We start from the raw sequence: 26,888 nt of genomic DNA on the forward strand, positions 1-26,888 counted from the left end.
AAAGAAGAGGAATTACAAGAGAGAAAACCATTGTACAAGATTCTGCAGCAGTTTGTCTTATGAAACATTCTGATGCCTATAAAACAGTACACATTCACAATAAAACAGACGAGACAGAAGTAATTTGAACTACTATGGTACCACCTGTAACAGGAACGACAGCCTCAGTTATTATAATATACATATACATACATACATACATATATATATATATATATATATATATATATATACATACATACATACATACATACATACATACATACATACATATATATATATATATATATATATATATATATATATAATACTGGTCAGGAGACACACATCTCAATTATAGCTTTCATGATATCTTAGATTTATCTATTTGTATTCTTCCTGAAGTGCAACAAAGGCAGCATTATCTTTTTCAACTGATCATTGTGCTAGTTAAGCTGACAGAACCAAAACACGTTCTCTCTGATGAAGTGACAACAAATTGGCATAAGCCATGTTAAAAAGCTTCTCTCCCTCATGCAGGTGCAAAAAAGGCCCAGAGCCAGATAAACCTTTAAAAAAAAAAAAAAAAGGTGTGCCGAGCCGTTGACATCTTCCGCTATGTGGTTCCCACCTCTTGGAAACACTGTGCCAAAGACAGAACACCTAAATGTATGATTACAGAGCAGTACACTCAACGTCTTTAGTAAATCATTTCAGAAGCGGGGAAAGGACCCGGACAATGTGCCGTTTGGCTAGAGGGCAGATTTAAGAGTTAATGAAGCAACTGCTATTCTGCAATTAAATGCACTTACAAGTTTTAAAAACATCTATAAAGGCAGTCTTATGGTTTTGTTTTTTGCAGAAAAGCTTTTAAATCATTATGATCTTGATACAAATGTTATTGGTTAGATTGTGGATATTTTGTCTGACACTCCAGGGTGGTGTTTCCTGTCCACTCTATCTTACAATATGATGACTGCAGTAGCAAGCAGGGAAACATTTCCTGAAGTATGCATACTAATGATCCAAGTTTACTTTCAGGGCAGGAAACAGGACTACTGAGCTGTTAAGGATGAGTTGTTAGAACTCTTTGATGACCATTACTAAACCTAAACAAAAGTAAAACCAAGGATTTGATCATTTCATTAAGGTAGCATGCGTCTGCCATCCACAATGAAAAGATCAAAAGAAAGACAACGCTGACAAGTACTTATGCACCATTGATGACAACAAACTGAGATGTTTAATGCCAACACAGAGTAAATGTGTAAAAATGGCCAACACAGACTTTGTTTCATGCAATATCTAAGTTTAAATTGTAGATTGTGATTTTATGTCTCTGGCTATCTAGCTTTTGGTGTCAGCTGACATTTATATTGTTGTGCGTTTAATATTAACTATCTATTATGTAGTGCATGTTTCTTTTTATTTATTAATAACTGTAGGTCGTAGGTGGTGGGGCACGATGAACTGGCTTTGTAAAAATGTGACATGGTGGGCTTGTCAATAGCCTAACGACACAACATATGTTTTGTGGCCTGTCCTCATCTGAATAGAGCATGGAAAACGTGTACACCTGCATTGGTTAGGCCTGTTGTCAAATATTATTAGGTGAATGGTGTTGATTCAAAAGCACGAGGCTACAATAACAAACCCACGAGAGGGACACCACCAAAGACAAGGCCCATGACTCATTTTCCAAGTGTTTGTTTTAGAGGATGGGCATATGTCATGTTAGTATTGATGTCATTAAGCATGGGAACAAACATAACAGGATGCTATATTTGAAAGGGGAAGCATACATTGGGAGCCCGCATTGTCTCATCATCAAAACATACCACTCTACCTACAAAGAGGGCTAAAAACCTGACATCTTGGAGGGACACCCTTGTTCATGGCGAGGATTTAAACCCTTGACAGGACGACTGGCTCTGTGTAAACAAGTTGGCAGTCTACGTGAGCACCGTTATCATTTTAGCTAGCACCGATTGTCGTCATACGTCTTGGCCAGTACATTTAAAAAACCTGCGATACAAAACACTAAATATCCACCGTTTGGATCCGGGCCACCGCTATCTAGTTAGCGAGCTCGCAGGTTAAAATAATTTCCTTTAGAATCAGTTAGCAAGCTGTCAGTGAGTTAGCTCGGTGAGCTAGCCACAGAAAGCAAAAGGCTCAGCTCGGGTCTGCTGTTTACGACGCCAGTCAGGTCGTTGTGTACGGTTGTTGACGGTATAGCGCCGAGACAATTCAACAACGGCAAAACACATAACGAGCTACCGACTATAATACACGGGACAACAGAAGAGACACACCTGAAAGTCGGCCAGAATCATTTCTCTATCCATGTTGCTCTCGCCGCTTTCGGAGGCCATGGCAATGACTGGCTAAAAGCAATTCTTCTCCCACTGGCTCCCGTCGCTCTCCTCGCCTCACAGAGGAGACACTGAGTGGTAATAAAGCTCTTCACTTAGACGGGGCGACGAGGGACAGTGTGGCAAGTTGGAAATATTAAACTTGATCGGGATTCAACCGCTTCAGGGTGGAGAAAAATCTGTAAAGTAACGTTACAGTGTTCAGTTATCTCCTATCATTATTGTCATCTAGTCCATTGCTTTACGGCTGACGTAAAGTGGCTGCAGCTGTTGTAAAAACTCGAGTCGAGGACGTGAGGTCGATACTTGAAGTGAAGTTTTCAACATGACCGTCTGTCGCCACGGAAAAGACCGTAGACCATGTTTCCTTTTTCTCATATCAATATGTTTAGAGGCGTCGTTTCACTCTGTACTTAAACATTCAAATGAGCCTGCATAGTTAGTACATTCAAATGATTTACATGGGCTAACTCAAAATACGGAGACTAACGTTATAGGCTACAATACATATGCAATATTCTAAAAGCCTGAGTTTTCCACGTTTGTGTATTTTTTGCCTGTAGTCATTCTCATCCCACTTTTGAGAGCCACGGACCAAAGCCACAGCTGGCCAGTAAACAATCTGGACATGATGTGTGTGTGTAGGCCTATTGGTGCCCCATCAGGTGCAGCAGATACATTTATATAGAGCGCTCTGTATAAATGCATAATGCAATTTACACTGGTTATGTATCGTCAGACAAATATTAAAGTCAACTTGAGGATTGAAAATGTGCACAAGACATCAAACAGTGCAGGTGCAGTTGCCCTGCCGCTTAAATGACAGGCAATAACACACTTTCCGCAATTATAAATGCGTATGGCGACACATGCCAGTTTGCCATTGACTGAACTCAGCCCAGATTGATCCCTGACACCTAAAAAAAAGCGCAAGTCCAACATTTGTGTCCATGCGCACCGCCACAATACGCACCATTTTGCGTACCTGCAGGTTGATGCCGATTACCACTGAGAGCGCTCGACATGTGACCCGATTTGACCTTAGCATTTGTTCTCCCTGCAGTGCTATAAGCCTATACAGTAACCTATATCGGACTATCTCCTTCATAAAAGTTGTTGTACGTCTCAAAGTGCGCATGTCCCGATGATCGCTCTACTGGCTGAACATTGGCGCATGAATTCTGTATGTGAGTATAATACAGTAAATCACTGGTATGAACACAGCTGACCCTCAGCTCTGTAGTCAGCCAGGCTTAGAGAGACGAAAGCAAGACCGGACACTAGAGGGCGGCATTGTGAAAGGGGACAGCATATACAGTATGTTGCTCATCAGAGGATGACGCCTCTCTTGCTCTTTCACTGGAACTTATAAGTACAGATGAAGACGGACACGCATTATATCGATATGCTACAACGCCACTGTGTTCTCTGGAATACAGTCCTCTGTTTCGCAGCAGTGAATGCGGGCATCTTTCTGGCCAATGCTTTGTCGTGATTACGCTCTTTTCAGACAGGCAGCGTCGCGCCTATCATTTAGCTCCTATCCAATCACGCCATCATTTTTTTTGCGGGGTGGGTAATTCAAAATGTAGCTTCTCCGTTCAACTGTAAAGGCAGACATCCTGCCTCCCACAGCTCGATTCACACTTCAACCACACTTTGTGATATCAGTGATATTTTAGGAGCTTCGCTGTGTTCGGACATTTAGCCTGCAGCGAATTTTGACAGAATTCAAACGGACATCGTTGGTACGTTTATGGAGGAGCATCACATGAGGTGGGTCTACTGTTGAAAATAAAAAGGGATCTCGTAGTGATTTCGCGGTCTTTGGGGCAGATCGTGCGTCTGTCTCTGCGTCTCTCAGTCCGTGCATGCTGGTTTTATAACATGATAGCAGACGAATACAGAAAATCACTTTTTACATTTTGGCCAAATCATCTGGAGAGCAGGAAGTGACTTTGAATGACATCACATCTTTTGATAACATGCGAGGATGTAACCATTTTGTAACCAGTTTGTGTTCGTTTTGTTGTTATTTTTGTGTTGCATTTTCACTGGTCAACACTGAAGAATAGCTTGTGTTTTAGCTGTCAATAACCAATCCAACAGATTTACGATGAAATCACTGACGTTATTATAGCTGCACGTATGTGATATTCTAGGTATAGAATAATAGCCATTTGTTGTAGATGGTGCTCTTACAACACGTGGAAAAACGACTGCGTCATGACCTGCGTCAAAGTGAATCAACATTTTGTGTGCCAGTCAATCAGAGGTGGCAGAATTCATTTTCCAACGGGATGCATAACTAACGTTACTTTATATTTATACATCTTAAAGTAATTGGATGCTAATCAATTTGTATTTGTATTTGAAGTTGAAACGCAGGTCATATAGTTCGATGGTATATTGCCCATCTGGATACTGATTGAGTACCAACACCATTATGACATAAGTCGAATATAAGCTGTGGAAGTGGAAAAGGTATTACACGTTTCCTTGTGTAAAACGCATTTCTTCAAATTCTTGGAGGCAGCTGGGTAAAAGTAAAGTATTAGAATCCTTTACCATCGTTGTTTAGCCTGTTAGCATTGGAGAGAAGCTGACACATGATAATATATATATCAGATACATATCCTACATATATGATTCATATATAGGGTAAAACTATTTGAACTATTTGACCCCCAAACATTATTTTCAATAGAAGCTACTTTATTTTATTATTTTAAGAACCCAAACCCATTTTTCCTTAAAGGAAAATTGTAGTGGGTATTAAACAGACTAAATGGACCACATGGAACACATTTCTGAAAGTGCCAACTGGTCACCGTGGGTTCTTAAGGGTTAACATTTGTTACAGTGTGCAGGGTGAGGGAGGGGCCTACAAAATATGTATACGCTTACTGATGGCAGAGCATGTGTTCACAGCACAGCATCAGAAACCTTGCTTTAGATCATTAAAAAAAAATAGAAAAAGACGAGATAAATCTTTTTTACAAGAATGGCTGACCTACTCTGCAATGCCTCGGCCAGTGGAGATCTACCCAGAGTGCTGTTTTTGCTGAGTAACGGAGCAAATGTTAATGGCTTTAACAAATACAACAGGACTGCACTGCAGGTTGGTTTAAACCCCTTTCACTTATTTTTCTGTCGTTTTAAACTTGGGAAAAATAATGTGTTCATGCTCATTTTTTGTAAACTGTGGTGTTACAAGTAGCTTGTTTGACTTCCTTAGCTTATTGTGCTGTTGTGCAGGAGATACGGCCTAGTCAGTTTATCCTCAAATATCCAGCAGACCTTGTATAGCATTATATAACATGAAATAGTCTAAATAGATATATTGTTTTCAAAATAAGAAATGTGTGGACAGATGGCAGACAGGAGTCTGGACTTTGTAGCTATATTTAATCTAAATACATCAAGTGTAAATAGCAAAGTAGTTTATCAAATTCGTTTTGAAACGTTTTTATAGTTTTACTAAATTCATTTTTTAATGTCAGATAATCATAAATGTATAGATTAATGTGAGTAAATCTGTGTTATATTAATGGAACAATAAGAGGTCTTTTAGTCACTATATTTCGCAATTGAATGTATATTTCCAGCACAGATTCTGCACATGATCTTGACAAAAAAGTGATTCAGATATAATAATTATAACTATAACCATTGTAGTGATGTGATAATAAAGGAAATGCATGCTAAACTTGAGGGTAGATGGTTAGAAAAGAGAAACAAAATGGTGGTGGTGAGTGAGGGCCTGTCCTGTCCAGTTACACAACATGTCTGTTCCTGCTTCAATCTCTTGCCTAAATTTGTTTCATGGGCCTACAGCAGGCCAACTATTGCCACTTCTCAGTGATCAGTTTAATACTAATAATAATTTTATTTCAACTTTATCACAGCTGTGAAGTAATTCACTAAATCTGATTTAAAAGCACATTTTGTATGCAGCTCATGCTGGGAAAAAAACTGCATCAATCTTCCTATAGCCACGTTGTTTTAAGTACTGTTATCTGTTTGTTTGTTTGTTTGTTTGTTTACCATATTTTATTGTAACTTTTAATATGTTTTCTATTTTTAAATGATGTCTTGATTATTGCACTGTGTTCATTGTTTATTGTTATGCAGTCAAATTCCTTGTATGTGTACTTGGCAATAAACTGTTCTGATTCTGATTGTTAATAGGCCATTATTACTATATCTATATATTTGTACACGTGTTGACCAGCTGTTACACTCAAGAGATCCTCGTCTGTTTGCTTTCCTCCTCGTTCTTTCTTTGTGCAGGTGGTGAAGTTTGGCAACGCCGCCGTGGTCGAGGCTCTTCTCGGGGCAGGGGCAGACGTCAACCTACGCGACCCGGTCTGCAGTCTCACAGTGATGCACGACGCCGCACGTGAGGGATATATAGATTCTGCGCGCGTGCTGCTGGACTACGGGGCAGATACAAACCTCGTGGATGAGAAGGGTAACCTGCCGCTTCACCTGGCCGCAAGGGAGGGCAATCTGGAGGCGACCCGGCTGCTGATCGGATGCACCGCGAACCCACGCGCACCCAACGGTGCGGGAGACACCGCCGGGCAGCTCGCGCACATCTTCAAGAGGGTGGAAACTGCCAAATACATCGATGACTATTTGAGCTCGCGTGAGTGGTCTGCATTCTAAGTTTTTTCAAGAAAGCTTCCTGCTCATCCAAGTCTTTCTTTTGAAGATATATTATTTATTCACTCTTTAAAACCAAACAACTTTATTTATCAGAATAACATTTTCAGGTTTGCTGGAGATATACGACTGTAAATAATACACACAAGGTTGTAATACACGTTTGCACTATACCCTCATTCCCACTATAAACAAAGATTTGTACATTAGTGAATGTATATATATATATATTTTATTTCAATGTATTTCCTTTTATTATATTCTAATGTAAATATTTGTTTATGTGTGCAGCGTGAAGGGGATACAACTTACATTTTACTGTGCAACCTTGTGCTGTAAAATGACAAATAAATAAACGTTAACCTTATAAACACTCGTCGTATAGCAATTGTAACACAATCCGTTTTATACCATGATCTAAAATGTGCTCAGGTATGTCCACAACTTTATATTTAATACTTGCTACAGCTTACTAAGCTCCCATATTAAGCCATTTGTATAGATGCCATGCAAATTCTGTGTACTGTGAAGCTTAAAGTGAACTTAATGATGATCTTTTAACGCCTCGCCTTGTTGGCCACCACCTTTTCAGTCGTACTTTGAATTCTGTAATATCATTACACTCTATGTTTGACAGCCCCATGTACAGTATGTTCAAGATGAAAGGGTAACATTAAAAAGCAATGAATCATTTAGCAACCTCACATTTGAAAGTGTGCTTATGGCCATGCTTTCATGTTTTGATGCTTGTTTAATAAAGGTTATCGATCTGACTACACTAGTTTCAAAAGACGGAAAAATATCAGTTTATAGTGACAACGTGGGTTCAGCCTGCGCCACAAGGCCTGCCGTGCCGAAAAGCAGAAGCGGCTATGTGCAGGCTGCGCACAAACAGAGAGACATTGACTCTCTGTCAGTATTTGCAATAATGTATTGATAACAAGCCTGAGCTGTCCTTACCGATAATCCTCTCTGACATGTAACGGTTGAACTTGATGTGGAGCAGCATATTGGGTCTAAACTATTTTAGTAAATCTCCACTAAGCAGCATGAAGAAAACTTTCACTTTCGATTCCGGTAGCCTACTGTTTTTTGAGTCGAGCCTTACCCACTGATCCTGTTATTGTGCAGAACGATTATCTTTCATTCACATGTCAGTACAGGCTCTGTGACAGTGGCTTGTCATGTCAGGCCTATTTGTTATTATTTATATTACAGTGGTTTTTAGAAGTATTCATTTGAGAATTTGGCCTTTTATTTAATTTTAGGCACACATGTGTGACATCAACCGTTAAACCATCAGGATTTAAAAAGAGCCATTAAAAACAAGTTTATCTGTGTGCTCCTATATTATGGACAACTTGATTTGAAAAGATCCGTTCAGGCCTTTATCAGTTCCATACAACCACTTAGCTACAACCAGTTGTAGTTCTGCAAATAAATAATGGGAGGACATTTGTACCGGTCAGTTTAAATCTAATATACGTTTAGATCAGCTAAAGCCATTTAATTAACCAGCCACATTGGGCATCAGCTTTAGGCCTCCCTCATTGTTGAAAGTCTGTATCGGCTGTCCACAGTGTGTGCTCGCCATTTCTAAAACAGACGGAGAATACATTTCTTTCAGTGTGGAGTCTTTTATCTACAGCCTTTTCTCCTCTGCGTGGCTCGTGAGCGTGTGTGTACGCGCATCTGTCTGCCTGCCTGCCTCACACTAAACGAACTGCTAAAAAAAAAAAAACACATCAGCACAGTGTTAATGCACTGCAGCATAATGTGAATGCACAACGTTATCATAGCGCACATTAATAAAGTGAGCGTTCGGGTGGACCGTTACTGCGGAGGCCGCAAAGTATAGGCTAATTGCCAGTTTTACTCTAAATGTCCACAAAGGCCTCGACATTTTAGTTGTGATTGGCATGGTTTTGATCTTGAATGAAAAATAAAACGTTGAGCAACGATAAGTTAAAATGTCACAGGAGCGTTAGCTTATCTTAATCTGCTAAACTCTTTTTATAGGCCACAGGTTAGAAACCTCCGCAGCTTCGCCCAGTGACTTTTGAAAAGTGTCCCGAAGAACTGAACACCTGTTTAAAACAGTGAAAATGTCCAGACATGAGCGGGCTAATTTATTAATCAACCAGATACAAAAGAAAAAGAAGTGGAATGATGAAATAATATATGGACTTTGATCGGAATGACTGTATAGAGTTCGGATTGTTTTGACAGCGCGAGGACACAACTTAATTAAGACGTGAGGCAATGAGCGGGTCAGTCTGAAGCTAACCTGTACCTCTTAAAGGACTCTTTATATTCTGTACTGTAGTGACATATACTGTAGGTGGGGCATGAACCTTTCCTTTTAAAATCCCATTTGGTCCCGCCTTTTGATAAAAAATCATATCAAGTTTATTGTTTTCTTTTAGTTCGGATCTGTGTGTCATGGCAAAATATATGCACTGTGCAGTTTATTTCTCATATTGTATGCCTATTTTATTACTCTTATTTATTATTGCGCTTAGTGTTTTGGTTTAAGGATAAATTCGTGACATAAACTCACTGATTTGTTTTTCTCTCTCACAGACTAAAGGACGAGGAGGATGAAGATCAAACCCTTTAAATCGTCATTACGTTTAGATTATATTATATTTCTTTATTTGTCATTGCATGTTATACAACCAAACTTATAATGTATACATAGGCTATGACACTGTGAAGGAGTAATTCAACTAATATTGACGATTGTAAGGATGCGAGGGGTCTCTGATATTCTGGTAACCCCAATTAAAATCATGAGGACGACATTTTGATCAGATTATGATTTAGATCAAGCAAGACTGGTCGTTGTACAAACTACTTACATTTTTGTATGTAAAAAATAAATGTGCATTTAAAGTAAACTACATTGTATTAAGTAGATCAAGCAAGAGTATTTTAAACCACATTTAAGAAAGTGTAAATTATAACATAATTCAAACCAGACATGGTGGGAGACTGAGGGTTGATTAACAAGACTGTACAAAGGGGGCATTTGCCTAAAGCATATGATAAAATAAAAGAGAGAAATGAATCCACACTTGTTCCCGTTTTTATCAGTGTGTGTGTGTGTGTGTGTGTATGGGCGGTGTTTTAATAAGGGCTCTGCCTGTGACCTTCTCATATTTCAGACAGAAGTGACTTTCAATTTATTCTCCAAATATATCACAGCAGATTGATAGGTTTTGTTGTTCAAACATACAGGTGTATATTCTTTTATAAACTGGTATTTTTGAAAAATCCAGTGCTTATGGTCCACTTCTGAGCACACAAGTGAAGAAGAGCAGGAGGAAAATGGTAATGAAAAGGGAGCAATATGGATGAGACGAGTGACATTTTACGAGGTAAATAACTTCATTTGACTTGAGAAGAATTTATATGTAAGAAAATGAGCAAGGATGGCTTACCTGAAGTTGGTATTATGTTATGACATGTACAATATCCAAAATGTCCATGAAGAGTATATATATATATATATATATATTGTGAGAGGATTTACTAAAGTAAGAGAGATAAATTGCATACTTTTTGGAATTTTTAGAGTTGAGAAGTTTAATCAAGCCATGTCAGTATGTGAAATGAAAAAAAGGAAACTACATGCTTCCCTTTCCAGTGTGCACAGAGGAGAAAGAAACCACACCCAGTGGCAGTTATGTTCTGATGCAATGTCTATTTATTATTTGCTTGTAGTACATAGCATATGCATATTTATGCTTACAAACAAGGGAAGGTCTAACAAGCATCCATACGCAAACATACAACACATACCCCACTCACAGACGAGCAAACCTCCATGTTCAATCCTGTACTTAAAAGCAGAAAATCCACCCGAAACAGCACTTATCACTCCTGTACGTGTGGACATTTTCAAACAAACAGATCTGTCCCGAGAATCAAAGTCAGAAGCAAAGCTCTAACTGACTCGTGATTAAACATTTTGGGCAGCTGCTTCAGTTGACAGCGGATGACTGATACTGAAATGAAGCAGCTCCACAAAGTTCCACAACAATGCATGCACTTTGGGAGAGTGCTCGTCTTCACACAGATCATGTGGATTCTGTTTTTTGTTTTTTTTAAAGATGTCTCTTGATTAGTCTGAGGAGCTATGGCAAATACTATCATGACATTGGATTTGATTATCCCCAAAAAGCATGACATGCATTAGTTCCAGATTTCTTCTATTTAAAAAAGAAAATTGCATACTCTTCAAAAAGGCTTTTTTTTCTGCTATACTGCAGATGAAAGAAGTGGGAACTAAGAGCAAAGTCATGGACAGTTTATTTATTCGTTTTGTGACAACGTAGTCAGACAGTCTCCTTGACATGTACGACAGCTCGGCAGCAGCATTCACAGTCTAAACCGTCTCTGTTTCACCCTTCTTGTTTAGTAGCTGATGCCATCCCTTACTCACGTTTAACCAAAGGCCATGAAGCTCCACCTTACTGATGGAGGACAACATAAAGAGTTAGGTAGATTAAAGTACTGTGCAAAAACTAAGGTGCTGACTGCCAAACCCCCCCCCCCAACCTAAACACACACACACAAAATGTCATGAAGCCTAATACAAACACATACACACAGATCACTGAAGGCATGTTTACAAACTTTGTTGGATCTGTGCCGACTTACCTGCGTGCCAAAGTTAGCAAGGAGAAGGGAAGTGTAACTGAACAATTGTGTTTCTTTGTGCTTTAACAGTAAACTGGGTTACTTGGGCGATAGACATTTGAAAATGAGGCAAGGGGGTCATTAAGATTGAGGCCTCAACTTGATAAGAAAATGAAGACAATAAAAATAGAAATATAACCGTTCTAAACTGTGTTCACCGACACACAAACCATCACTGGTGTCCTGATGGTGCAAGCGTTAACCGCTTCCCCTGTGAATGTTCGCTCTAGGTCCGTTAAGACAGGATGTTGAATGAAGCGATGTGGAACGGAAGCAAACCGATTCAAATGAGCCCAAACTTCTTTATGTTTTTAATTCTGTTCTTGATTTGTCCCTAAGATTACATGATTTGGACAATAACAGGGTCGCCAAACTTAGAATTAATGAATTCAGTAGTTTGGTTAATGTCACCAGTTATAAAGTGTGTTTCTACTCCCGGTCCACAGAGAATGGCTTTCATTGCAATGTAGGTAAAACAAGTCACATACCTCACTTTGACATAATTACTGAATGCATATGGTCAACTCTAGTCACAAGTCGGATTAAGAAGTGCAAATGTCACTGATTGGTATCAATGGTTTGTGAACTGGTCTACTTGTGCTTTGGCCAATAATCTGAGCGCTCACTGTGATTGGGACAGTCACGAGGAGTCGATAGCTTGACAGCAACAGTCTACCAGCTATCCACCACATTAGTGACTAAAGCACGTACTGTTTTTCCCTTTTGCCTTATCCGTGTTGTTGGTAAACACTGGTTTGACAAAGCCCTTATGCTGACGGAATAAAACAAACACGTAACAGATTTCACAAAGCCACGGGACGATCAACCAATCTGGTTTTTCTCTGTACAGACAGACAACTCCAGGCCCAGGCGCTGTGGACCAGTGGAGGCCTGTGGTGTGTCTGCAGAATATATGTCGTATATTTGCAGTATCAAGTCTGATGTCCAGCTCTAGCATCCTTGAAAGCACACATCCGCATCTTTTTGCAGCAGATATGACTCTGCAACAGGCAGCCGTGCGACGACACGTCCGAGCATCGCGCAGACGTTTCTTTCCTCTTGTCCTGCAGCGTGACGCTACAGTAATCAGGCGTCGGCAGTCCAACGAGCACAATGTGGTCTGATGACGGTGGGCGGCTGTCCTTCCTTCTGTGTCGTTCATATCAATGATGGGAAGTAAATATAGGAAGTGTGTGTGTGTGTGTATGGGCACGGTTGTGTTTGAATTCCTGCATACAAAAGCAAATCTTGGATTTCTTAATCAAATCAGTTAACCGTCATCCTTTCCCCTTGACTTCCCTTTACACTGGCATCCTCACATCTCCCACTGACATCGGTCTGCTCAGTCCAGCTCGTTCCTGTTTGTCCAACACACCAGCACTCTGTCTAGTCCTCCTTAAATCCTGTCCAGCAGGCCAACGGAGGAACTTGTGCGGCACACATATACACACAGGCATTCTCGCTCACATGCACGTGCACGCGCGCACACACACACACACACACACACACACACACACACACACACACACACACACACACACACAAGCGTTCATCCTAAATCTTTTACACCGTTCAATGTTATATATCAACACCATACTAATCCAGGATACAAGTTAACAAGATGGACGTTGTGTGTATGTCCATGTGTGTGCATATTGTATGTGTGTGTGTCTGTCTATTCTGGTTCACAGGTGCCTATGGGCATATACAGTGTGTGTGTCAGTTGGTCTCATAGGAGGAAAGCAGCGCGGCGTCCACAGGCTCCATGCAGGAGGGGCAGGTGAAGGATCTCATCAGCCAGTCGTCTATACAGTCCATGTGGTAGATGTGCATGCAGGGCAGGAACCGGATGGGGTCTCTGTATACGAAGTCCATCATACAGATGACGCACCTGTGCAGGTGAACACAGGTACATTTAATTAGGGATCGCATGGACAGCAGAGAGAAACAAACATGATTTTGACACTATAGTTAAATGACTTGCAGTGCATTATTCATTGCTAAATGTGAAGGACAGTGCAAGTTTCTGCAAGATACAAATAAAGTAGATCAGTGAGTTTAAACTCTCAATAGGCATTTCCTGATTTGAAAGAATAACTCCACTGCTTTTAATGTTTTAACAAGTTATTAACAGATGCAATAAAACAGTTAAAGATCATATACTGCAAACATGCACTGCTTTACAGCAATGTGCATTGAACAAAAATAACCACAGTATTATAAGATATTGAGTATGTATAACCATCTGTATTATAGCAGTGCACACCAATATTGACATTATTGTGACAACAGCAAACTTAACGTGTTCAAATTCATGGGTGGTTTTGTCGGTTACATTTTCTGACTAGTAAAACAAAACAGAAAATATTTGAATAAAACTATTTCAGATAGTTTGTCATTGGATACATTTGAATCCTATCTCAGACCGTGAATCTAGATCATCCTTTTAAAAGACCTCCAAACACCCTGATTACACACAGATCACAGATCACTCAGCATGGCTACTCACTCTCTGATCTTCTTCTCAGAGCCGTCCCGCCCTGGGTCGTACACGCCCTTCGGGAGGTGCTGGATGAGTCCGATTCGCTGTGCGATGCGAATCTGCTCCTCCTCAGTGAGCTGAGTGGCCAGTCGGGCCTGGCTGGGTGTCGGGTGGTAGACGGGCACATGGATTTGCTCCTGCAGAGAAAAAGAGAGAGACGATCACATAAAAAGGTCAGACTAAAATGACTGCCTAGTGGGGAGGATTTACAGAGAAAAATCATGAGTCACAATTACTTTCCACTTCATGCAGACACTTTATGAACAAACTTATTTATATTTTTCTGCTGCTTTCACACTACAGCTCCAGGACATTCACAGTCAAGTGTAAACTTCTGAATAATAAGAGTTGGTAGGAAATATAAGACATTGTAGATGAGCTGCAATAAGACTTATATTTTATATTCTGCAATAAGACTTATCTTCTTGTTTCCAAAATCTCTCTCCACCTCCACACTATGAACTGGGACATGAGCGTTTACTTTATGACAGAGAGACCATCTACCAGTACAGTACTGGAAAGCATTAGTCACCCTGAAGGGTGGACTTCCCTTTGGCACACTACACAATGAAGGCATTAGTTGACTGCAAGAGTTTCACATTCCAACAATCATTCTTTCTTTTAATATGTAATTATCCCTGTGAAAAAGAAGGCCTGCTAGACTGAAACTCTTACATTAACTATTGTCACTAACTGATACAACCAATGATTAATTACAAGCCAAACAGTATTGATGGTCATGTTGTGGGATTATAATCACAGGCAGTAGATGGTAGTGTTTCCCCACATCTGACTTGGTTAGGGGATAAGAAATGTTTTCAATCTGAAACATAATAAAGATAAACTTAACCGTGTTGCTTCATTGGTGGTGGCATACAGACCTGACTACTGTAAAGGTATTAGTTAAACAATTTCAATTGACTTTGATTTAAGCACCAGAGGACAGAAGTCTACAATAAAGTGTAGTGAAAGATGAGCTCTGGCAAAGTGTTCTCCTGGGAGTCAACCACAAATAAATACATAAATAGTAATGAATAAATACCTGTGAAGGCACTAAAGACTGCTCATAGCAGGTATTATCTGTTCAAAGTGGACGCTGGCCTGCACAAAACCTCCCCGCCCAGCTCCACTTCAGCTGGTTTGAGTCGAGTGAAAGTGAACGTGAAGAGTGACAGGTAGATCTGTATTTATGTCTGTCAGCAATCTTTTACATATTGGTGCCCAAAACCACATTAGTAAGAATTTACAGTGTAATGAAAGTAACATAAAATCAAAATTGACAAAGTTTCAGTATCAGACTGTAATGAGTCAACAGAAAGAACAAGTGAACGATGTGCGGGTACCTAACCCTATAATGTATATTACACTGTAAATAGACAGTATATTGTTAAGATATTTTAATTATATTTTAAGTATTTTCTAAAAAGAGGATGAAACTTTATTGCCAATATCAAGTCCAGCTCCAGTACTAAAGCTAGCGTTGGTCATCTTGAGGAACCAGCAAGAGTAAGCAAGACTAATAAGATTATCCCCCAAAGATATCATGATGAAGGTTAACAATGAACATGGCTATAGTTAGAGCTCACAGCTGTCAAGTTAGCAGCTTGTGCAGAGTGCTCGCAGGCAGACAGGCAGGTAGACAGACAGGCAGGCAGACAGGCAGGCTGGCAGACAGGCAGGCAGACAGGCAGGCAGACAGGCAGGCAGACAGGCAGGCAGGTAGACAGACAGGCAGGCAGACAGGCAGGCAGGCAGACAGACAGGCAGGCAGACAGACAGACAGGCAGGCAGACAGGCAGGCAGACAGGCAGGTAGACAGGCAGGCAGACAGGCAGGCAGCCTGAATGAAATGATTGGACGGGCTTATTAGAGTCCTGCCACAGATACCGTACTGTTTTTGTTTTTTCGTCAGAGCATTTGATTTATTGATTGCTGTCAGAATGTAAAGAGAATTTAAAAAAATATAACAAAAATGTCTTTTTGAATAGAATTTGGACTGTTTGCTCCCGTAGCTGCGTCTACGGTGTGTAGATAGATACTGAATTGTAAGTCGCTTTGGATAAAAGCGTCTGCTAAATGACAGTAATGTAATGTAATGTAATGTTTTGATGGACATTTCATAGAGAAAACGATCTGGCCTGCAAACCAAGCAATAGTGAAAATAATCAATAGTAACTAAAGAGCTGTTTCCCCAAAAACGTATTTATTGTCAAACCCTTTTATATTATGAATCACCATCAAAAGCTGAGCCATAATAATTCCCTGTAAAAACAGAATGCCATCCACGATCTGTGAAAAAATAAAGATTTTAAAGAAATGACAGATAAGTGAGACTGATCTACAGTTTTGTATCATTGTATTTGAAAAAGTAGAATCCTTTGAAGGCTAAAACATATTGTAGACTTTACATAAATTCAGGAGAGAATAGGTCCACATATATTTAGTTTTTCTGTCTTGTGCACTACCCACGTCTCTAAGTATCTTCCTCCTCTGTAAACACAGCTTTCTATTAACTCCACTCTCTCTCACTTTGTGGTCTATAACTGCGCGTCTTCCTTCCTTCCCTTCTTCTCGACATTCTGATAGACTCACCACAGTACGAGTTCCTCGTGTCCCTGTGTGACCCTACGCTTCAGCCCGCTCGCTCTCTTCTCCCCTTACAGCGAGCCAAACCTTCATGTCAGCCACCTGAAATGATCCAACAGTCTGGACATGGATTAATCCAAGTCCACTCTAATGCCATTATGTGAGGGAGATGAGACAGGCCTCAGCAGCAGAGAAACCTATCTGCACCCTTTAATAAACATGATTGTGTGTACAGTAACTGCTGTGCTAACCCTTGGTGTTAGGTCACTCTCCATTTTCTGCTGTCATTCTGGCTGAATGGTAGTAGGCGGGGTTTAGAAGTTCATTCAGAGCCAAATGGCAGGGCTGTGAGAGGGCAACAATGTAGAAAACCATTCATAGGTACAACATAACATGTATTTGTCAAGAGGGCTTTCTACAACCAAACAGCTTAAGAGGCCATTCAAAAATATGAAGTAGTCCTCTCAGCCATCCGACTTACCCAATCAAGCTTTTGTAGCAAACTAACTAACTGCATTACAGCCTCAATCCAACTCTTAAAAAGCTATCTCTTTAAGTTTTACGGTTTTCGTAGAACAAGCGAGCCAGCACCACAGCATTTTTAGGCAAGAGTCGGCATAACTTCAGTAGGAGAGGCTATCCGCTGTTCTCCTGACAGCCACTCCTTTCGCCCTTGTCAAAAAGAGACAGCAGCAGGAATGAACGCTCCAGACGGGGCCTCGGGGGGGGGGGGGGGGGGGGGGCAGCAGCTGTACTCTCTGTGTGCGTTAGGCCGGCTAACTGTGCAACGGTCAGCAATGTCTTCCTCCACACATGGCGTGTCAGCTGGGCTGTGACAACTGCTCATTATGTGACCTCAGGTCGACCATAGAGACAATAATAATAGAGCTAGAGAGCGAGAGAGAGGGAGTAGGACCCTGGTTTCCTCTGACGAGTAATGCTGTTGGCTGCTGAGACAGAAAACACAGCAGCAGCAGAAGGTCTGCCAGGCCCAGACTGCTAATGGTGAACGAGGAAGAAGGTGAAGATTGTAGACAACGAAGATTTAGGGCAGATGAAAGTGAAAAAAAAGATAGATGGGAAAGGAGAGGCATTTACCCTCGCTACCTCATCATCCATCACCAATTGAACTTGAGAAAAAACGAGAGTGAGAAAATGAAAGATAGAGGCACTCTCAGCCCACGAACGCAGAAAAAACAGGCCACAGCTTCAAGAGCACACACACATAGCCCAGATTCCCCCCACTGTCGTATGTGTGTATTGATGTGTGTGTGTGTGTGTGTGTGTGTGTTATATGTGTGTGTGTGTGTGACCATGTTAAAGATGGCCATATGGGTTAGAACAACACAAGCCCATTTCACTTGCACCATCACCAGTTCAATTATCTAGGCATGGACAAAAAAAGGATAGCTTTTGGGTGGATTATCACAAGAATGCTTTCAACTGTTTTCCTACCAGAAAATCATGGAAGTTCACAGACAGGCCTGCAGCAGTCTAGTCCACGCAGTGTCACAAAGTGACAGGGTGTCTTTGTTGTGTCTATGCTGCAAGGTGACCGGAGGAACTCTTGTAAACACATATGAATGTCTAGTTGAGGTCAGGAGTTTAGCAGATTTATAATGATAAAATTGGTTGAATAGTACAAAGCCTGGGACTGATCAAAGCTGAATCCAAACAACGCACACGCAGCAAAATTGTCAACGTAAAGATGTAGGCCATTAAAACGTCTCCTTGACGAGCTTTTAGCAGAGGAAGAGCAGGTGTACATCGGAATAAGGATCCATTAGCAGATAACTACTTCTCATGTGTCAAGAGATCAAAAGGTCCCCTGTGCACCGTGTCTAAAGTTCATCGTGAATCCTGTATGAAGGGTGAATAAGATGACCGTCTAGGGCAGACATGTCAAACTCAAGGCCCACGGGCAAGATCCATTAAAAAAAAAATGTAAAGTTAGACTTGAAAATAAAAATATCCCCATGGTCGAAATTATGAGATAGCATGTTGTCTGTGTGCCGACATTAAAACTACCACAACATGTGGACAGGAGAGGCATCAGCCCGTAAAGAGCTTTTCCAACAAGTGATTGAGTTGAAAATGATCGACAAATAATCCCAAAATGTCCACGAAGAGAAAAATTTATGCAGAGGGAAGAATATTTTATGAAAGATGGGAAAGCAAATACATGTTTGTGCATCAAGGAGAAAAACCGGTCTGTCTTCTGTGCTATGAGGGAGTGTCTGTGATGAAGGAATACAATCTACGTCGGCATTTGGACACTAAACATGGAGCTAAATTTAGACTCCAAGAAAAACACAAAATTGTCCAAGAATTAAAAGGCAGACTGCAATCGCAGCAGAATATATTTACAAAAGCTACAGCCCAGTGCACGATTAAAGGTATGTGAGCAGGTGAGCTCCGACCAGATGCAGACTTTTACAAATGTCAATTTGTGAAGAAACACCATCGCAGACCGAGTTCAGGAACTAGCAGGCAATCTGACAACACAGCTAGCTGAAGAGACGAGCGGGTACTTTACTTTACTCTTTTTCCTCAGCTGTTGATGAAAGCACAGACAACACGGATACATCATACATCTATCAGTGTTTAGAAGAGGATGAAGGCAGACCTGACCGTCAGTGAGGAGCTCTTGGATGGAGCTGCATGAACGGGACGACGGCAGGGAGGGACATTAGTGATGCAGAGAGAGGACAAAAATAGCTTTGAACAAAGTTAATGTAATAACATGTGTTTGATATTTGTCTTTGTTATTTTCTTTAAAAGTTTGATCTTTGATAGAGTAATGTGGGTTAAAATGCTTTGTTATAATAACAGAAATGTGCTTAAATATAATTTTACATTGATATAACTGCATATACAATCTCTTTACACTTGAATAACAATATGTTAGGGAGTAGTTACAGTTATACAGTCTTACAGTTACAACCGGCCCTTTGAGGGCAACCATGATGCTGATGTGGCCCAGAGTGAAAATGAGTTTGACACCCCTGGTCTAGGGGAAAGTTGAGAACGGAAGTGTGTGAAGAGGGGGAGATCATGAAGGGGGGGAACAAGGGTATAAAGTCATGTACATTTCTTTGTTTTAATCAGTTGATTCCGGACAGCTCGGTTTACTTGTACTCTGTGTGACGCAAATAAACCTGCGTGAACTGACGAAAATCCAAATCGCTCTTATGTTCTATGGCTGTTCAATACTGAGTTCCTTTTAGTGTGAGTATCTCACCACGAGTCAGATAGCAAACAGTTATTAAGTCAGCCGTTAGTATTACGTTTTAATATAAGTCATAAACAGTCAAAGAAGCTGATCATTGACATTAGAAAACACATGGTGTTAGACAAAAGTACAAAAAGTGCATTTCCATCAATTTTGTTCGCAAATCTTCCAAACCTCCATCACATCCTACTTGTCAATGGTTGCTGTATCTTTAGTGCAACTTAAGCAGCGTCTATATGCACTTAAAAGGGGAAGAAACACCAGATGCATGAAGCGTTAGCCAGCTTTGAAATCGTAGCTCTCCTTCTTGTGACTGCAGAGTAACAAAATCTTTGAACCAGACCTGCAGACACCTGCACACAATGCAGGCGAGCATGAACTCGGTTCATCACACAAACATGCAACAATGACAACACCGGGACGAGGAATACAATGGACATTAGCATCACACCATGAGTTGTGTTAACGTGATCGTGATCGATAATGTGTTCCTTACTTCAAGAGTATTAACCCTAGTATTTATGAAAAGAGGTAAATAATAAACAGCAATATTGAAAAATATTTGTATTTATTTTACCACCATTTACAAGCTTATCATGCCAGAGGAGCATCAGCCAATCAAAACAAGTATCAGGGGAGTAAGTGCAACAATATATAGATATTATATAACAGCCTTTCACTTAGTTATACCACTGTAATATAACGACCAAAACCGACTCGATCATATGAGCCGGGGCTGCCAACTGTCGTTCGACGGAAGACGAGAACTAAAACGTGAGAGGGAGTAGCGGAGACAATAGAGTGTTGATCATTGTGGTGTGTGCTCAGGAACAGCAACCCCTGTGTGGTTGTGCGTCAGCCAAAGCCCACAGACCAAGAGTCTGAACTGCAGCACAATGGCTCGTTTGTCAGCACTGCCTCCTCCACACCCCCAATGTTTCTGTTACCATAGTAGGTCGAGACTGTAGGTAATCGGTCACAAGGGGCTCTCTGATGAGGGGCATCACTGGCATACTAGGCTAAAAAACAACAACACTATATGTGATTTAATTGACTTAATCATGCCTGTGGTGAAGTCAGTGACACCAACGTGATCTGAACACAGTGAGGAAGCAGCATTCTTTTCCTGTTTTCCCTGATTGTAGCATAACGTACAAGAATGCTCATTTGAATGGAGGCACCTGCAGACCACCCATGCCAAACAGGTCAAAGGGAAGAGGCCAGATAAAGTGTAAATTAAATAAATAAATAAATAAATGAATGTGATTCCCGTGGTTGGGAGTTGGGCTGATAACCCTGTCCCGCAACCGCATTATTACAAAGGACAGAAAATGCCTTATGAACCATGAAGTTTGGGTAAACACATTTTCCATATTGGCTGATGAAGATAGATTTTTGGCAGCTGGTATACACGGCAGAAACTACAGCCACAAATAGCTTGCCACAAAATATATCATCAGCTGATATTGCATACAATCCTCACGCCAAGAATAAAGACAAATAGAAACAGTAACACAGTGTAATATAAAGAGGGAGTAGCCTTGTTACTGTGTGGTTACTGTTATTGGTTAAATAATTAGTAATACATACGTCACTCATACAAAAGGCTCATCGGCTCCTTCACGGCCAGAAGATAGATTTTCTTAGTGGTTGAACTTCTGCATTCGTGCCAAAAGTCTGTCTTGAGAGCTGAAAGGCGTCCTTTTTTTTCAGACCGTCTCAGCCGGTTCTTCCCATCTGCTGCGCCCTCCCACGTCAACACTCCAGGTTTGACAGCTAATTATAAACAACCTCTAAAGCAAACTTTTTCTCCCCATTTCATCTGACCAAGCTGGCTGAGCTCAAACCAAACTGCTGACTGCAAGCCCTTTCATCTTGATGGCAAAGGCAGGTGGTTGACAGAATCTGTGCTTTTCAGTTGTGTGTGTGTATCCACTACAGTCAGTGGTTTGTTTGTTTGTGTGTGTGTGTGTGTGTGTGTGTGTGTGTACCCCCTGGTCTACTCAACCATCTGAAAGTAGATTTGGCCCTGTTTTTCTGCAGAGCAGCAGGAGCTTATTTGACATGTTTTAAATCATTTCTTACCCTCTTAGGCCTCCATGTTCACACAAAAGTGAGAGAAACAGTGGGAAAGGGCTGACGTGTATTGAGAAAGACCAAATTCAGCTACATGCACACGCGCACACACACACACACACACACACACACACACACACACACACACACACACACACACACACACACACACACACACACACACACACACACACAAGCGTTCATCCTAAAGCCCAGTGAATCTTTTAAAGTCTGCAAGGTGTTCTAGCCAACAAGGTTTGGCCGTGACGCTAGATGTCACAGCAGCATAAAGGCCTTTGTGCCAAACTGAATGTAATCAATGAAAACTCCTGTCACTGCTCCCATCTCTGAGACTTGTGACAGAGACAGGGGCATTACAAGCAATACCAGGGGGGCACACGCGCGCCCGCCCGCCCGCACACGCACACGCACACGCACACACACACACACACACACACACTCTCTCTCTCTCTCTCTCCCTCTCAAATGCCAACACACAGGGGTGCCTTATCTCCCATAGCCCAGTCCCACAGCGATGAGTCAGCACTCGTCTCACCAGCTGCTTTCCAAATCACTGCACTCGTCACACGACGCGTCGAAGCGACACACAGGCGTACGCTTCACAACTGCAGCCATCACAGTATTAGGAGCACAAACAGAACCTCCCTCAGCTTTGAAGCCTCCCCGGTGGATACGACAACAAACATGAACCGCTCACTTTGAAATCATTTTGACGAGACATTAAATGGCCCACTATCCTAAGTGGTTGGCTCAGAGCTGATCTCATCCACTTTAAGTCTTAGCTTTCAACAGCCGCCCAGTCACCCATTCTATGCACACCGTAACTACATGGACTGCAATATCCTCTTTCACACCCTGTTTTACTGCAAGACCTGTTACATTATCATGGCACTGCCTCTGTAGAATGGGGGTCAAATAATAGAAAGGTGTGTCCCCTTGTACCTGTGGGCATTTACCAGGATAGTCGGTAATATTATAAAAAGTATTTACTACATGTTTGAATTAAACTCACTCCCTGAATGGAAACACGTTGTCAAACACCGATATCACTCATGGGGAAAAAAGCAATTGACCCCGTTATCTTTATGAGTGACTGTGCCACCTTCAGCAGCAACTGCAACCGATGCGTCTGATAAGTGGACATCGGTCTTTCACATCGCTGTAGAGGAATGTTGGCTCACTCTTTTTCGCAGAATTGCTTCAATTCAGCCTCGTTTTAGTGTTTTTGAGCATGAACTGTCCATGTATGTTCCTTCCACTGCATCTCAACTGCACCCAAGAACACCCCAGAATTCAGCACTTAAAATACAAATCTTAAATTAAATAAACGGTGATGTGTTAATAATTCTGTGACTTTATTGTATTTTTTATATGATGGGATGCTTTTGGATCACAATGAATGTCCTAATTTGTTACTCGACAACTAGACATTAAAAATAATGCTTCCATCCATCTCCCTTGATTGTTTTTTGGGGATGTAGAAACAATAACAGGCTTGGATTTGAGTCATTGTCTGTCTTCTCTATTCATTTCCTGTAGCTTAAGCCCAGCCAGAGCTCATCTTTGTTTGGAATGTCACGGATGGGATTTCTGGCATCATGTTTTTCACCACGAGTAGCAAAACCTCGCCCTGCGTTCACCAGCACTGGCTTTTACACACAGGTCCATACTTGACAGCTTTTAAGAAAAATGCCAAATTCAATTTCAAGTTGAGTATAGTGGAGCCTTTAGTCGCCTTTCTAAAACAAGCAGCGCTTTCAAAGTGTGTTAATCTGAACTGCAAGCACACGAAAAATGTGTGCTGTGTTCACAGGCTGGGTTCAGATGGTGACGGTGGCGATTACTGTGGTCACCGGGGAGAAAAGAGCTGGCAGGTCTGAAAGAGCCCATTATAAATAGGTTTTTACGAGTTAACCCTCTTGTGAAACCGTCAATACAAACAAACTACTCACAGATTTTCTCAACCCAACTGAAAGCTTAGTTCAAGCTCTTCCAAAGAAACTAAGCAATGTTTGTGCCGTTTATTACACCATCACTCCTATTATACCAGAGCTGGCTGCTTTGGCCTAATTACACAGCGTTGTATGCCAGACATGACATACTCGTAGCAACCTGGAGATGGAAGCATACCAAGGACTCCTGGCCCCGTTCAGATAGTATCTTTGACTGACTCTGATGCAGGGCCTCTGTCGACTGACATCCACTGATACGAAATGACAAAGATTACGGTTAGGAACCTAAAATGTTACTAGGAAGTTTTAAGTTTGCATGCACTGCCCTAATCTCAGTTTGAGCCTCTTGTGTAAGACATGACAATGTAATGTGTGATAGCTATCTGCTACATAACAACAAGTAAATAACATACATACAAGTCTAGTAATCGGACACGATTTTTGGCCACTACGGTGCATAATCAGAATTGATTTTCTACCATTTTCCATGTCCTGTCGATGTGATTACAGCTTTTAAGACTGACTTTAATACAAACAAAAGAAAGGAAAAAAAGATATATCCATTAATGGTTTTGGTCTTTTAAAGAAATGTGTTGATAATGAAAATAAAGAAGCACCGCACTGACCTCACCAATAAAGGTGACAAAATGAGATCTATAAGGAACCAAAAAATACCATTGAGCCAACAGCCGGAGATGTTCTGGTCATGGTTAGATCTACAAAAGGGGAAATGAATAATCTGTGTTTATGACATTTTAAATAATCCATCTGACATCTTAACATCTATTTGTCTTAGTACCTATTCATGAATAGAAAGTCAAGCATTTTAGAATCCAGTTAAACAACTAGGAACATTTTTAAAACAGTGGTGCAAGTTTCCCCATGTTGTAAAACACTTCTCTTAAATCTACAGATAAGGCTCAACCTAGTAATAGGAGAACTCTCTGCCAAGGCCTTACATAACTCATACCAGCCACCTCTCAACATAGCAAAACACACAAGAGAAGGGTAATCATATTTATGGCTACACATGGCCAGGTCTGTTTGCAGACGATCTAATTCAGGAAATAAGGACACCAGACAAACAAGCTGCTGCCCCTGAAGGGACCAGCGATAGAAGCAGCTGAGAAAGTTATGAGAGACACTATTTTACAAAGCTACCAAAACTCTTTATTTAATAGAGAGCTGGGGCTCGTTTCCAGTCAGCTGAACTAAATTACAGTTTATACTGATTAAGTGAACTACAGCCCACAATAGATGTCTTAGATCATCTCCATTGAATATGAGCCAAAGCTACATGGTTCAGTGTGTTTGAATGAAAAGTATTGCAGATGATGATATCGTGCTGCTGTCATATCAACGAAGGGTGAATCATAATGTGACTTCAGGGGAATGGTAGACAAAGACCTTCGGATATAACAAAGCGGATTAGTATCAAAGCCATGGAGGGGTCAGTGGGCTGGGTTTCAGGCTAGGAGAGTTATTGTTGTCAAACACCTTGGTGTCTTCTTCCCTTTTCTATCAGACAGCAGAGCATTACTGAGCCAGACACGTCAGGACGACATCATCTCAACTTCAGACATTTCATGGATTTGATTAATCTCCAAAAACACAACGATCGTGTTGTGGTCCAAACAGTTTGGTTAGAGTTACCTGATAGGGGGGCGGTGGCTCCTGGTCCGGGTCTCCGTAGCTGGCCCGGTCCGACTGGGATTCATGGAGCAAAGAAATATCATCCGAGGTCGGAGATTTCAGACAGTTTCCCATCTCTTTTCCTCTTCGGTGGAACTCTCTCCCCGTCTCTCGCTGTCGCTTTCACTAACGTTACACAGCGAGATGCGACGGGCCACTGTCACAGATAAATGTCAGCAGACGAGAGAAGGCGTTTCTCCATACACAGCTGGTGAATCCGCTCTCCCAGACGGCGGGAGGGCTGCTCAGTTCAACAACAACAACAACATTACCTCAGCTAGCAGTTAGCCACACAAAGAACTAGCTAGCTCGCACAAAAAGCTAGCCCTCGAGAGCATCTATACTCGGTTTGCTGAAGTTTTACGACGGAAACAACCTCACAGAATGTTGTATCCGCGGAGTTAGCGAGACGAAGAACATATGACTATCCTTCATTTAAAACGACAAACCTCACTGGCAGTGTTCTTGTCTGAAAAATTCTTGGATGTCAGGGACTTTCCAGTTTGCAGCTGCCGAAGAACGACAAAAGGTGGCGATGTAGCAACACGAAGCCCCACCCTTTCATCCAACCAACCAATGGGCGTATAGCTACATCCAGCAAGCTCTTGCTGGCAGCCAATCAGATTCGAGATCACGTTGCCCTTTGCTGAAACATAAACACAGAGCTAAAATCGATAAATGAGTCTTTGTGATTGCAATTTCAAGCCAGGTTTTGCTATTACCAGTACTGGCCTCGAAATATTTCACGATCACCCACTCTTTTACGAGTCTGTTGCTACTCAATTTAATACGTCTTTATTTCTAATTTAAAATGATGTCTATACTATTCCAATACCCACTGTCTTCTTACCCCTGGCTACCAATGCCTTGCACATCAACAAGAAAAAATGACTTAACTGTGTCTAGAGGATTAGATTACACGTATGAGAACAAAGAGTGCAATGATTTGCAAGCAAGCAGTACCTCTTTGTTCTGTAAATAATACCACTTTGTACTGTACACATTGTATTTTGTGCTTCTGTTTTTGTGGTGCACAAGTGACAAAAAAAAACGACACAAAA

The 26,888-nt window shown here is 41.2% G+C and overlaps 3 protein-coding genes across 4 annotated transcripts in view; 1 reads left to right on the plus strand and 2 right to left on the minus strand.

Moving 5' to 3' along the window:
• The window catches only part of faf1 (Fas (TNFRSF6) associated factor 1), a 58,876-nt gene extending 56,289 nt beyond the window's left edge, over window positions 1-2,587 (minus strand). Inside the window, exon 1 of the mRNA XM_068707302.1 lies at window positions 2,295-2,587. Coding sequence (XP_068563403.1) covers window positions 2,295-2,354 — 60 coding nt within the window. The 5' untranslated portion in view covers window positions 2,355-2,587. The remainder of the gene's footprint in view (window positions 1-2,294) is intronic.
• A 2,652-nt stretch (window positions 2,588-5,239) lies between these two features.
• cdkn2c (cyclin-dependent kinase inhibitor 2C (p18, inhibits CDK4)) lies at window positions 5,240-10,041 on the plus strand. Its single transcript, XM_068707106.1, has 3 exons — window positions 5,240-5,475; window positions 6,648-7,005; window positions 9,606-10,041. The coding sequence occupies exons 1-3, from the start codon at window positions 5,359-5,361 to the stop codon at window positions 9,608-9,610; spliced, it is 480 nt and encodes a 159-aa protein (XP_068563207.1). The 5' UTR covers window positions 5,240-5,358; the 3' UTR covers window positions 9,611-10,041.
• A 667-nt stretch (window positions 10,042-10,708) lies between these two features.
• On the minus strand, window positions 10,709-26,343 carry rnf11b (ring finger protein 11b). Of its 2 annotated transcripts, XM_068707308.1 has the most exons (4): window positions 25,789-25,877; window positions 24,811-24,851; window positions 14,236-14,405; window positions 10,709-13,617 (listed from the first exon to the last, which is right to left on the minus strand). In XM_068707308.1, the coding sequence occupies exons 2-4, from the start codon at window positions 24,841-24,843 to the stop codon at window positions 13,446-13,448; spliced, it is 375 nt and encodes a 124-aa protein (XP_068563409.1). In that variant the 5' UTR covers window positions 24,844-24,851; window positions 25,789-25,877; the 3' UTR covers window positions 10,709-13,445. The 2 variants fall into 2 exon arrangements, with proteins under 2 accessions (XP_068563409.1, XP_068563408.1); XM_068707307.1 differs by lacking the exon at window positions 24,811-24,851 and having other exon boundaries at window positions 25,789-26,343.
• Window positions 26,344-26,888: the final 545 nt, after the last annotated feature.

The sequence above is a fragment of the Cebidichthys violaceus genome, unplaced genomic scaffold (genome assembly GCF_023349555.1).
Source record: "Cebidichthys violaceus isolate CVI_PGR_0920_01 unplaced genomic scaffold, fCebVio1.0.p SCAF_13, whole genome shotgun sequence".
Lineage (NCBI taxonomy): Eukaryota > Metazoa > Chordata > Actinopteri > Perciformes > Stichaeidae > Cebidichthys > Cebidichthys violaceus.

Excerpts from the sequence above, each read along its gene's own strand:
- cdkn2c (XM_068707106.1), top strand. The coding sequence starts at position 5,359 with ATGGCTGACCTACTCTGCAATGCCTCGGCCAGTGGAGATCTACCCAGA. Across the intron at positions 5,476-6,647 it reads ACAACAGGACTGCACTGCAG|GTGGTGAAGTTTGGCAACGC; the intron begins GTTGGTTTAAAC and ends TTCTTTGTGCAG.
- rnf11b (XM_068707307.1), bottom strand. The coding sequence starts at position 25,902 with ATGGGAAACTGTCTGAAATCTCCGACCTCGGATGATATTTCTTTGCTC. Across the intron at positions 14,406-25,788 it reads AGCCACCGCCCCCCTATCAG|GAGCAAATCCATGTGCCCGT; the intron begins GTAACTCTAACC and ends TTTTCTCTGCAG. Across the intron at positions 13,618-14,235 it reads TCTGAGAAGAAGATCAGAGA|GTGCGTCATCTGTATGATGG; the intron begins GTGAGTAGCCAT and ends TCACCTGCACAG.